This window comes from Theobroma umbraticum, unplaced genomic scaffold, assembly GCF_002168275.2.
Source record: "Theobroma umbraticum cultivar Fairchild unplaced genomic scaffold, ASM216827v3 scaffold_20.0, whole genome shotgun sequence".
NCBI lineage: Eukaryota > Viridiplantae > Streptophyta > Magnoliopsida > Malvales > Malvaceae > Theobroma > Theobroma umbraticum.
The window spans coordinates 3,551,526-3,564,399 of record NW_018397266.1 but is presented as its reverse complement, the minus strand read 5'-3'; the positions used below and the strand labels follow the sequence as shown (position 1 = coordinate 3,564,399).

At 35.5% G+C, this 12,874-nt stretch overlaps 2 protein-coding genes across 4 annotated transcripts; both read right to left on the bottom strand.

The window, feature by feature from the left end:
• Positions 1-151: 151 nt before the first annotated feature.
• Positions 152-4,185, bottom strand: LOC110423167 (adenylate kinase 4-like). Its single transcript, XM_021437317.2, has 7 exons — positions 3,902-4,185; positions 3,658-3,789; positions 2,974-3,119; positions 2,748-2,867; positions 2,367-2,534; positions 1,089-1,178; positions 152-516 (listed from the first exon to the last, which is right to left on the bottom strand). The coding sequence occupies exons 2-7, from the start codon at positions 3,767-3,769 to the stop codon at positions 415-417; spliced, it is 738 nt and encodes a 245-aa protein (XP_021292992.1). The 5' UTR covers positions 3,770-3,789; positions 3,902-4,185; the 3' UTR covers positions 152-414.
• Positions 4,186-5,231: 1,046 nt separating this feature from the next.
• Positions 5,232-12,731, bottom strand: LOC110423594 (RNA helicase family protein). 3 transcript variants are annotated; one of them, XM_021437851.1, is made up of 17 exons: positions 12,408-12,731; positions 12,125-12,217; positions 11,906-12,010; positions 11,595-11,812; positions 11,164-11,216; positions 10,896-11,012; positions 10,598-10,689; positions 9,475-9,561; positions 8,991-9,205; positions 8,732-8,824; positions 8,225-8,348; positions 7,593-7,740; positions 7,141-7,210; positions 6,539-6,696; positions 6,081-6,256; positions 5,723-5,983; positions 5,232-5,639 (listed from the first exon to the last, which is right to left on the bottom strand). In XM_021437851.1, the coding sequence occupies exons 1-16, from the start codon at positions 12,605-12,607 to the stop codon at positions 5,830-5,832; spliced, it is 2,103 nt and encodes a 700-aa protein (XP_021293526.1). In that variant the 5' UTR covers positions 12,608-12,731; the 3' UTR covers positions 5,232-5,639; positions 5,723-5,829. The 3 variants fall into 3 exon arrangements, with proteins under 3 accessions (XP_021293526.1, XP_021293528.1, XP_021293527.1); XM_021437853.2 differs by lacking the exon at positions 12,408-12,731 and having other exon boundaries at positions 11,901-12,029; positions 12,125-12,204; XM_021437852.2 differs by lacking the exon at positions 12,408-12,731 and having other exon boundaries at positions 11,906-12,029; positions 12,125-12,204.
• Between the last annotated feature and the right edge of the window lie 143 nt (positions 12,732-12,874).

Sequence of the window (12,874 nt, the reverse complement as noted above, 5' to 3'; positions counted from 1 at the left end):
CATCTACCAACTCTCTGTAATTTGTAGGAGCAAAATGATAAACTAATATTGAAATATAGAGGCATGAGTTAAATACCTAAAATATAGTTTTGCTCCAAAAAAAAAATGGGGGGATAGTGATCCGATAAAAAATAAACAAAACAAACCAAAATGGGGAACAAAATTCAGAACAATAATCACTTTGAAGAAGAAATGAGGCCAGTGCCTATATATCAGAAAATTATCACATCAGAGTATTACCACAAAATCTGTAGTAAACTATTATTTTGTAGCCAAAACACCTCTTGGGCTCACAAAACCAGCAGATGCTCAAGTCTTACAATGAAAACTGCTAATTTGCCGATCCGATAATGTATCGGATTAATTTGAACAATTTAGAAGAAATGGAGAAAGTGAAAGATGAAGGATCAAGTCCTAAGAAGAAAGAACCTTCAGAACCTCAGAGGTGACCTCATTTGGGGGCCCCTCTGCACGAAGATTGGCAAGAATACCTTTGCTACCATAATAATCAATAACCTGCACGAGAAACAATTGGAATTTGTTTATAAGATCACCATGAACCAGCGAGGATGAAAAGGTACAAAACACAACCCTAAAAATGCCCAGAAAACCTGATATTGAATAAAGAGGGCTCAAAAGGCCATCTAAAATCAGTGATAAAAAAAATCATGATGCTTGATAAGCTCAAGTTTGACTGTATATCACAAATATAACACAAGCTAGACGCTCTAATAGTAGAATGCAGTTATGGATTCTCTAGAAAAGGACAAAAAAATTCCTAGAGGCAATGAAAACAATCTGTGTTGGATAAAGTGATTAAAGACCCCATCTAAAATCAGTGACTTCAAAGAAACTTTGATACTGCATAACCTCATGTCTTGAAACAAATTTACTGCAGACAATCACAACATAGAAGTTCCAATCTTAGAATTCAGTATGCAGGTAAATTTAGAAACTAAAATTATACCTAGGGCAGGAATACATAGACATACAGCAAAACATTGATAAGCTACAGAAAAAGGAAGAGTGCAATGACAAAAGTGTCAATGAATTCCATTATTGTTCCACAAAGAAGTAAAATAGCCTACCGGTTCAGTCTGCCTATGAAAAGCCTCCAGCCTTGACTTGAGCACTGCTGGGGTATCATCCTTTCTTTGAATCAAAGGCTCTCCAGTGACCTTCAGTGAACAGCATGAATAAGATGAGATACAGGGTGCAAGCAAACAGAACCTTTGACTCAAGCAGTAGATATACATGCACAAAGTTCGAAGAAATATGGTGATCAAATATAAATATTCAAGTTTGAAGTACAGAAATATGCATGATTACTAGGCATCATTCTTCATTACATATGAAAGAGTACTGCATAACCCATAGAACCTGCATATTCATCTTAAATATGTAATGAAGATTCTTGGAATTTTCTAAAGAAATATTTTAAGAGATTAATCCCAGGATTTTAACCCAGTATGTAATCAATATCAATGGAAGGAAATTGCCTTGAAACCAATCCCAATTTTATGATCCTTCACATTAAGCAAGAATTTAGCTGTATTGAAGGAGAATGCATGTACTGTCTTTTTGCTCGATGAACTCAAAGACGATTGCAAAGATAGCATGTTATACTGTTTTTTGCTTAATGAACTCAAAGATTTATGCAAAGACAGACGAAATTTTAAGGACATTGAGAATGGCACTGTAGTTTGAACAATCAGTCTAGGTATTTAAACTAATAGAGCTTGCAGATGGTGCAAGTCTGAATCTGGTCCTTCTACTTTCTTATTTCAAAGATTTTAGCCCTTCTAACCCAATTTTAATGAATTTAACTCTAGCACTTTTTTGAAAAATTAATTTGAGGACAATTAATAATGGTGTTAAACTTCTGCAATTAAATTCAGTCACGTAGCTTTTTGGTTGATGACATGACATGACATGTCAACCAGAATTGTTTTGGCCATGTGGCACAATTCAGTACAAAAAAAAACTTTATTTTTATACAAAATACTAATTTTTCATTTTCAAATTTAGAAGTAGTAACTATTATTAGTTAAAATAAAATATGATACTTTAGACTGATATGTATCACCTGACCAAAAAATTAATACATCTCAACATGTCAAGTCATCACCAGCATGCCACATCATCCAAGTGAAATGCAAAATTTAAGTACCATTATCAATTGTCCTTAAGTTGACTTTTAATAAAAGTGCAGATATTAAATTTATTAAAATTTATGTAGAGAGATTAAACCTGCCAAATTGAAATGGTAAAAGTACCAAAATTTAAACTTAGACCAGATTCACTCAATGTCAATAATCATCTTATAATAGAAAAAATGAATCAAAAAAGATGTCAAAAACACCTACATCATCAACACCAGGAACTTTGGGAGGTGCAAATTTAGTATGGTAGCTTCGACCACTGGAAGGATGTATCCATCGACCAGTGATCCTCTCCTCCAATATGGAATCTTCAATAGCAAAGTTCAACACCTTGTCAATCTTGGTTCCCTGCCTTTGAAGCATCTCATCAAGCTGTATCAAAGATAACAAACATGGTAGGACATCGTCAGACTATCAAAGCCAAAATAAAATTCAACAAGAAAGATGCACAGAGATGTTAAAAGCATCTCATCAAGCTGTATCAAAGATAACAAACATGGTTGGACATCGTCAGACTATCAAAGCCAAAATAAAATTCAACAAGAAAGATGCACAGAGATGTTATGAAATAAAAACTAACATCACCTTCTGTGCCTGGACCACAGTCCTTGGAAAACCATCTAAAATGAAACCTTTTTGGCATGAGGGTTTTTTCATGGCTTCATCAATTATTCCAACCACCAAATCATCAGAAACAAGTTCCCCCTACATGACCAAAACATATGTACTATTACAATCTGCAATGCGATGCATAGACAACAAGTGACAAGCCTATAGGGAACAGAAAATGAGGAGACAAAAAGGAATCTACTTTATCCATAGCTTCTTTGGCCTTAATTCCAAGCGGTGTTTTAGCAGCAACTGCAGCTCTGAGCATATCACCTGTGGCTAAATGGCACAAGCAGTAGTCATCCTTAATTATGGGTGATTGTGTACCCTTTCCGGATCCAGGGGGACCTGCAGTTCATTAAAATTTTCAGTTCAATCACCCAACTCTAACAAGTTATGCATAGTTCTCCAATGTGAAAACACCTCCCCACTTCCGAGAAAAAAAAAAGAGCACTTATGTTTTGCACATCATTTTGTATTTAGTTCCATAGAAATCCAATTGTGGCTTGACGGTAAACTCCAGTCCCGTCCCTTTAAAAATTAACTGATTGGTATTAAGCAATAAAAGGTGGGAAGTTCGTAAACTTCAGAGCCTCAAACAAATTGGACACAAAAGAATGCAAAAAAAGGGTTTTGAAGTTTGAACTACTGCAATTAAAGCAAGATTCAAAACCAACAATGAAAGGGTCCAATAATCATAACTGAAACACACAGCAAACTCAGCTAAAAAATCCTAGAACCCCACAACAAAGTTCTATAAATAGACAATTTTTTAATGAGTCCTACCACTGAAAAACTAAACCTTCAAGAAAACACTAAGAACGAAACTTTCTCTATGAAAAAATATATATAACACTACAAAACATAACAAACCCAAGAAACAAACCAATAAGAATGAGGCGTTTGTCAGGCTTGGAGGAGCACTTGAAGCGACGAAGCAGTTCAGTCATGATATCAACGGAAGGTACATCTTCCAAAGCCACTGCAGAACTCGCCATTTCTTTCCGAAAAGATATTACTATGTGAGAAAAAAAAAACAAAATTGAAATATTATATGGAAGAAGAGAGAAAGGGAAAAAGGTGGAAGATTATAGAGAAAGATTATATAGGAAGAAGAGGGTAGGTGGAACCGTGGGAAGGTGTCGTATATGTATCTTCAATTCTTGGTAAGAGACTTAAGTTAAAGAGTGGTTGGACTTTTTCTTTTGGTGGGTTGGGGACTTCGCTTGTGGTTGGTTGGTATTGTTGGTGGCGCTGAATGTTGCTGCCTTGTTGGGCGTTGGATCACTCTCCTGTTTCGGCCTCCGAGCAAGCTCCCGCTGTTGTTTCTCTTTTTTTTTTATTTTGTTCTGTTTTGCCCTCATATGGTGCTTGGAATTGCCGCTGTAGTCCTCTGACCACTGCCCTGCCCTCCGTAACCATTTTGACTTGCTTGTTTGTTTCTTTTTAAATTGAAGAAAGCTTGAATTATCCCAGCAGGCCGTTTGGCAGTCAACCTCATGAGATACTAAAAAAAGTTTGTCTTTTCAATAATATAGTTATAATAACTATAAAATAAGAATAAAAGACTTAACACTTGTAAAAGTCTTTAAACTATTTAAAAAAATTTAAATAAAATTTTATTTTTTGATCTTCAATTAAATTTTTTTTATTTTTATTTTGATTCAAATAAATTTTTATAATTAATAATCAATTAATTGATATTAATTAAAATATTATTTATTATTTTATATCTAAATAATATTAATATAAAAAATAAAATATTACATAATTATGTCATTATAGATGATGACATGTTAATATATTATATCATTGTCACCTAATATTTTGATCAATTATAAAATTTTATTTAATTTAAAATAAAAAAATTGATTAAATGTAATAAAAATTAGTTAATATTTTTTAAATAGTGACATTTATGAGAGAAAGTCGACTATTTCATTGCTCAGAATTGAAAAGAAAAAAAATGGAAAAAAAAATTAGAAAAACATTGAGATGGGTTCCAATTTTGTGGGCCACGCGCGAACATAAACAACTATCCAAGTTCCACCCCTTATCCTTGTTAAATTCTTTGGCCCAACCAAGCCGGCGAACCTCTGTGATTTTTGTCGCTGTCAGATGAATAGTGGTGGCCGATGTAAATTTTTCGTAAATATTTTTCATATTTTCAATTACCAGTTGGGCATAATTTGGATGCAAACTAGGCGTTGCTGCTGTAGCCCGTACATGAAAAACTTCCAAGGACTGAGTTTGTTGAGAATTCACATCATGGGACTGTGTGATCTCCTGAAATGGGGCCGCTGCCAATCATTACCATTCCTAGGCTAGCTCCTTTAAGGCCCACTACTTGTCATTCAAGTGTGAACCTAAGCCTTTAGCATCCACAACAGATTTAACAAATCCTATCTTCATGAGATGACGATCTAATGCTGACATTTCTCCATCTCATATGAAGCAAATTAATGGAACTCATTCAATTAAAGGAATAAAAAGGCGACAGAGAACAAGCATGTCTTTTGTGGCAAATTAAAATAATAACTATATATCTAAAGAATAATAAAGAAAACCCCTTCCAAAGTACAAATTCCATATGAGAAGAGAGATAGAATGGCTACTTTGACAATTGGGTCTGCGCAATTAAGCCTTAATCCCATCTCCATTTCAGCTGAGAAGGCAAGAATCTTTTTCCAATTATAAGCTATATTAATTAAGAATCTTATCAACACTAGTCATCTCACTATCAACTGATCCAAACCATCGTGATTTCGTGTAGACAAGGGACGAAATTTGCTAGTTCACTCGCATAATCAAATATATGTAGCTCGCCTCCAGCAGCATTCTGTATTCCAAACACTCGTTTAGCGGAGCCTGCGTAAGCATCAAATCATAGGAAAGGTTCACACGCCATTGGGAAAGCGCAAGGGAATAGACAGTGGGAAGAGAAAGCATACATGATTCTCAGTCTCTGTCGGCTTTTTTCCAAATTGGCAGGCCAGCCCTGTGAATAAATAAGCAGCAGTTTGCCGGTCTGTTTAAGTGTCAACGTAATTGTACAAGCTCATTTTTTTGCCTTGCGGGCAAGAAATCGTTCCCTGGCTGCCTGAATTTTACTCTCACGCTCTTGAGAAACTGTAACAACTTCAGCTTCCCTTTTTGGCAACTCTGACATGCTTCCCTCAGTTCCCTCTTCTACATGACCCAATCCACCACCACTTCATGCAAAAAGAAAAGGGTTAAGCTCAAATACATTAAATCTTAAATTAGGGAACAGAACCATACTCTCCATAGTACTGCTGAAATCTTATTTACCTTAATTTACGGACATTAAGTTTCTCCAGCTTATCTAAAATTGGCATCACCCATTGCCTCTCTACAGCACACACATTGCGCATGTAGGGGCGTGAGGTAGAAATAAGTTCATGGTAGACAACATAATTTGCATATAATCCATCGTCATCTGGCTGTAGCACAGAGGAAGGATGCACCTAACATCAACAGAAATTGTTTTTAGGGATATTTCGTACATCAATAGACTAGAAAGATCAAGAGTCAGCAAAGGATGGTTTGGAATTTAATGCTCGATGCCATTGCTTTTCATAAATTAAACCAGATAAACTATCACAATTTCTGTCCTGACTATGCATGTGATGTCTTAAAACTCAATCTTTTACCAAGGAATTGTAGCAACCTAATTTACATAATGCTCTCATAGACTGAAACTCAATAAATGAAAGCAACAAACTATCACAGACTAAACTGTTAGATACCTGCACTAGTTGGGACTTAAAACCCAGTGTTCGATAGCCATTATGATGTCTCATCCGCTCAGCAAGCTGACTTGCATAGCCTATGCACAAAGCCTTCCTCAAATTCCTATAACTCTGGTGTCCTTTCCGACTTTGATTAGCTCGCACATCTGATGACCCTGCTTTTCAGATCAAACATAAATCATTAATGCAATAAAGATACGCCAGCGTAAAGGAAAATGGCAAAGACTATGATTTTAGAAGACTGGGTTATTAACTGCCAGATTTCTAAAGAAAGAGAGGTTTCAATGCATTTCTCTGTTTCCAAAGCTACACATGCATTCTAGTTATCACTGCCACATAAAATTCAAGTGATGAGCAGGAAGTTTCCTCGAATGTTTATCTATGATCTAAATTGAGAAGCTAAGGCTACAATGGTCCAAACTGTTATTTCAAGTAAGAATTATTTTTCTGGAAACCAGATTTATGCTGCATAAGGGCAAAGACACCAAACACATGTACTTCTTGTGGATACATGAGTTATAAATATGCAAAGTAAAGCCAAGTCAAATTAACAAAAGCAAGATCTCCAGGTATCACCACTATGTCAAATCAACACTAACCCTTTGCTATCTTCTGCATTATCTGAGATAACTGCTTTCGAACTTCTTTGACAAACAGCATCCCTCGCACCTACAGATAGTAAGGTCCGCGCATGATATTAATCTTTAGCATGAGAACTGGGTATGCACACACATCAGGTACTTGATGCAGATTTCTATTATTGTTTAATGGAAAGCAACCAATGCCTCCATCACATACAAGGCAAAAGTCACAGTAGAAGGCCAAATTTATGGCAATAACATAAAACTATTTAGTCACATCACATACATGGAAAAAGTCACAGAAGTAGGCCAAATTTATTGCAATAACATAAAACTATTTAGTGACATTACAGAGTTTAGCATAAAATAATCCAAATGGCATGCCTAATGTCTTACACTTTCTAAATGCATGCTTTCTCGCTTTCCAAAGAAAAATACATGCTTTCTCAATTAAAAGATAGAAAGGATACCTGCAAGTCATAATCTTTGCACCAGTCAATATCATAGTCATTTTCATCCCAGCATTCGAAGATCTGTAACAACTGGATTTGATCACCAAAACCAGAACCGTCAGGAAGGTCCAGAGGAGGGTGTTTCCTTTTCTTTTCATTACTCTTGCTGCAGGTAGACAAAATTATGTTATTTATTGTTACACACTATCACCAACCATTCAGTAGTGAATAAAACAACTTCACAAATATAGAAATATAGACTTCATTTCCATTGATGGAATTTTAATATAATTAGCCCCAAACCTTCCCATCCCCCAAAAAATAAAGTCTGTCCCCCACATAATAAAGTAAAACATTTCACTCTCCTTTTCGGTCAATCAAATAAGCCTTAGAGAAAACTTGAAGAACATGAGGATCTTAGACCAAACGCATAAAGAGCCTTAGAATATAAGATTTAGTGGAAAACATCTAAAAGGTTTTTGTTTTCACCAAATAAGGTATTACATCTGCATGCAGTAGGAACTAAAAACTATAATCTGCATAATTTAAAAAGACTAAGTTCAACTAGTTGCTCGTAAAATTAAAGATAGGAAAAGCTATAGAGAACAACCCCATAATGGACAATCTCATAAAGACTTTCATGACTTAACCTTTGATTGGGAAGTAAATTTGTTTCTGCTGATAACATGGCAGCAACGGTCAGAGCCTGGGACAAGCAACCATATTCATTTGCCTCAATTAAGGTTCTTGAAAGTGAGGGTTCCAATGGGAGCTCTGCATGCAAATACAAAGTTTTGCAGTGAGCTCATCTGCAAAGTGGTGCAGTTTATGACAAAAAAGATCCACTAATAATATTATATGTACATAAGTCAATGCCATTTTTAATACCAGAAAGACTGGCAATTTAATTCCAAGACAAGTAGTAATCAATTATTAAATAAAATTCCTTTAAATTACAATAGACAGTAACTCACATGCATTCCAGTTCTACATGTGAGTTAAATAAGAATCTATGAACGTAGTCATTCTGAGTTTGGTTTCACGGAAAGGGTTGGTAATTGGTCATCAGGAACACCACATTATATATGCATTTATCAACTAACAGCAACACACCTTTGTTAGCACGGTAATAGTTGGTACGCAAGATGAATCCTTACCAGCCATTGTTCGCCCAACACTTGTGATTGATCCATTTTCATCAATAGCATCAATCAGATATAGTTGCTTTAAAGCATCTTCTAATGACTCGGCTGCAATTAAACCAATCACATTTCATTGATATCCAAAAGTAAACATTTAGCGAAACTGCAAAATTTAGAGGTAGAATAAAAATTTTAAAACAGTGACAACTCAAATGCATGTTCTTTTTTCTTTCTGCCCAAACAACAAATGAACACAAAAAGAATGCATTCTTACTAGAAGGCGGATCGAGAAAATCAAACTTTAGAATATCGATATCAGGGAGATCCAATGACTTTAGATAAAGAACACTTCCAGCAAGAGATGATCGCTGTATTTCAGGAACTGTTACATCAAGAAATTCATCATTGTAAACCCTGGATGGGTATAACCGGTAGCACTTCCCAGGACGTGTTCTTCCAGCTCGTCCTGCACGTTGATTAGCTTGTACCCTCCAATCATACAAACAAAAGATAACATCAAAAAGAAAGGAGGGAAAGAAATAAGAAATCATTCGCCAGAATACTAATAATTGAACACTCAAGTTACAAAAGAAAGACAATAACATATAATTTGTTGATGCAAAATAAGAGCAAAATCATGCATATTACGAAAACTGAATTTACAAACAAATAATGACCAGAAAAGAATCATGACTGTAAGTTGTGCGACTAGTAACACATGAATATGCTGCAAAAGAAATAATAAATCATCTACTTACTTGCTAACTTGAACGACATCAAGGGAATACATTCCAGTTGCTGGGTTGTATTGCCGCTGCTTTACATAACCAGAATCAATGACATACCTATCAATATGCAGATAATTACTGAAGAGAGAAAGCCAATCAAATCAAAGTATCAATTCAATTGATCTTATTAACTTAGACCATGTGTAAAAGCGGATGGCAGACTTATACACACAGTACAATGTATCACAATAATATAGTCATTATTGGACTATATATAAGTTTTAACATAGACCAGGAACCTCAGGACCAAATAGCAGCACCATCCGTAGGATGAAAACTTTATGGTGATAAAATTAAGAAACAAAAAGGAAGAAAGATGGTAAACCAAAAAATAAAATTGTGTTCTAATTAAGAAGAAGAAGAAGAAACACTCTTCCATTTGATATGTTTGATCATGCACTTATTACATTACATATATGAGACAAAAGTCTTCCACTAGATATTCACTAAATCGTACTAGATTATTCATATATAGAGAACAAGGATTGCATTGCTTCTTAGATTCTATTTGGCCATTTAGTTAATTCTTTATTTTTATTTCAAAACCTATATAATCATAGTATTATAGCAATTACTTTGCTGAAATCAGAAAAATTCACATAATATGTTAAAAAATTTAGGAGCTTTTGTACACATTAGTAGCACTCATGCAATTCATTACCCACACTAGCTTCTACTCAGAAGGTTAGAAAAAAAAAAGAAAAGCAAGGCTGACAACAACCTGAACCTAAAGCTCTTGCCTTTTGTGTTAAGCCCTCCATCTCCATAGAAGAATCATTCAACAGTGTTGCAACAGATAAAAATTTCACTGATGCTGGAAATGATTTTATGGAAATTTCATCACCATATAGCCACCTTATCAGTGCCAGCTCTGATATGTTTAACCGGTTGATATTGAAAACTTCTAAAATTCTCTACACCCAAGTAGAAATCAGTTTAAGCAAATTTTGACCCTAATCAAGCCTATTAAATGTAAAGAGAAGATGAATTAGGGTAGAAACAATTAATTTTGGCAAGGAGAGAGGCCACATCATGGAAATTTAAATTAACAAACAAAGACAAGCAACATTTTACAAGTATCCAGTTTGCTTACACAACACCATCAACTGTCAAAGAAGTTTCAGCTATGTTTGTGGCAACAATAAAACGCCTACAGTTTGGAGGTGGAGGACTGAATACACGCACCTGTTGTGTCATAGCAAACACAAAAATGTCAGCCACAAAATTATGCAAATTCAAAACTACTACTATCTGCATATCAAGACCAACTAGCTTCAATTAATTTCATTTCCAATGGTGCAAAGAAAGCACAATCATGCCAATATTGTTAATAAGATTTGAGGAAACACTGTCCTGGTGGAGAAAAAGAATAGCTAAGACAGAAAGCATACCTGCATTTCAGGTGGCAAGGAACCATGGAGAGGAAGGATTATGGCATCCATGCAGGACCCTTCCTCTAGACTTCGAACTTTATCCTCCAGCTTCAATACCAACTTCTCTATATCATCCTATAAATGACCACTCAACTTTAATAAGCAATAGAATAATTGTAAAAAAAAACATCAAAATCATCAATGAATCAAAGGTATAAGTAAGCAGAAGTTACAAGTGAAACCAGCACCCAATACCACCCTAAGATGGAAGAGAGAGAGAGCTTGCCTGTCCAGTCATGAAAATTAAGACATCACCCTCTGGTTCCCGAAGATGTATATCTGCAAGAACCAATTAATTAGTAAGACATTATCAGAGCAAATATGATGGCTGGGAAAATTTCAGAAACCTAAAATTTTCCCTGCAAACCAAAGTTAAGTTTTAGTCAATATCCACAGTGGCTTAACACCTAGGAACACCCTAGTTACACAGCTTGGCCACACTGAAAATACTACTAATCAATAAATGCTTAGTGAAGGGATAACAATCACCAAAGCAGAACAAAGTCTTATTTCTTTCTACATTAACCATGTAAATAGAGCTGATCTAGATGCAAAAAACAAAGGCATGAGCCTAAACAACAAGAAATGGCTACCATATATGCAGAATAAAAAACTTGAAACATAGAATATGTAGTCAATGAAAATTTCCCATCATACCAAGAGCTGTTTTTAATGAAGACTCAAGATAGCTAGTAGGGCGTTCCTTGCTGTAGAATATTTCGACAGGAAACAATTTTCCAGGGACAGTCAACAAGGGACAATCTGAAAAGAACTTAGACACTTTTTCGCCATCAAGGGTTGCTGATGTGATCAGAACTTTTAAATTGGAGGCACGTCTTTTAACCAAGCGTTTCATCAACCCCAGCAAAATATCCCTGAGAAATGAACTCTTGGATTACCTTAGCATAATCCAAATGAAACTGATACAAAGTATACAAAAAAGAAACAGCATAGAAGGTAAACCTTACGTGTTCAGACTTCTCTCATGAGCTTCATCCAAAATAATAACAGAATACTGATTAAGTTCAGGATTTGACAGACTTTCACGAAGGAGCACTCCATCAGTAAGATATCTATGCAGTTTTCATAACCCTATAGTTAACAAACCAAAAGACTCGGCAATTCACAACAACAAAACTAATAACACTGAAACCGAAAATTAGACTAATTAAGCTAAAGTTGATTACTTGATTTGCGTTCTTTCCGAAGTCCTATCCTCAAACCGGATGGCGTAACCAACTTCTTCCCCAAGCCTAACACCAAGCTCCTGCGCAACTCGCCTACACACATAAAAAAATCAGAAGAAAAAAATTGATTCAAACAATTTCCTTCAACAATAAAACGACGTAGGATTAGCAAACAGTTACGTAGCTTTGAATTCCTAAAGCATTTCAGTTCCTTTTTTTTTTCCCTTATTGCAAAGTGAAATTAACTAGAAGAAGAAGAAGAGAGTCTGCATTGAAAAAGTACCTGGAAACGGAGACGGCCGCGACGCGGCGGGGCTGAGTGACGGCGACGATTCCGGAATCGGTGTAGCCTTCTCGGTGAAGCATCTGAGAGAGCTGAGTGCTCTTTCCGGAACCGGTCTCTCCTATTATAACCACCACTGGATTCTGTTCCACTGTTTCAATGATTTTCTTTTCGAATTGCACGATCGGAAGATTCGCCATTGATTAGATACAAGCAATTCTTTTCCAATTTGATCGAAGTTTTTAGGGTTTTAGGAATTTATTTGTTTTCGAGCGGTTTCTGCATATTTGAATTGCAGATTTATGAGTGGGGTAGAAAGTTGAAAAGGGCGTGGCAACGTTAACGGATAACGACTTAGCGTTGCCCTATGCTTTTGTTAATTGCGTTTGTTACCCTAATATTTTGTCATATTTAGAAAAAAAAAAACGCAATTTTCTTTTGATTCAATGTCTACTTGCCCTTCCTCT

Excerpts from the sequence above, each read along its gene's own strand:
- LOC110423167 (XM_021437317.2), bottom strand. The coding sequence starts at position 3,769 with ATGGCGAGTTCTGCAGTGGCTTTGGAAGATGTACCTTCCGTTGATATC. Across the intron at positions 2,868-2,973 it reads CCAAAGAAGCTATGGATAAA|GGGGAACTTGTTTCTGATGA; the intron begins GTAGATTCCTTT and ends TTGGTCATGTAG. Across the intron at positions 517-1,088 it reads TTCATAGGCAGACTGAACCG|GTTATTGATTATTATGGTAG; the intron begins GTAGGCTATTTT and ends TTTCTCGTGCAG.
- LOC110423594 (XM_021437851.1), bottom strand. The coding sequence starts at position 12,607 with ATGGCGAATCTTCCGATCGTGCAATTCGAAAAGAAAATCATTGAAACA. Across the intron at positions 11,813-11,905 it reads CATGAGAGAAGTCTGAACAC|GGATATTTTGCTGGGGTTGA; the intron begins GTAAGGTTTACC and ends TTCATTTCTCAG. Across the intron at positions 11,217-11,594 it reads TTCATTAAAAACAGCTCTTG|ATATACATCTTCGGGAACCA; the intron begins GTATGATGGGAA and ends TGGTTCTTGCAG.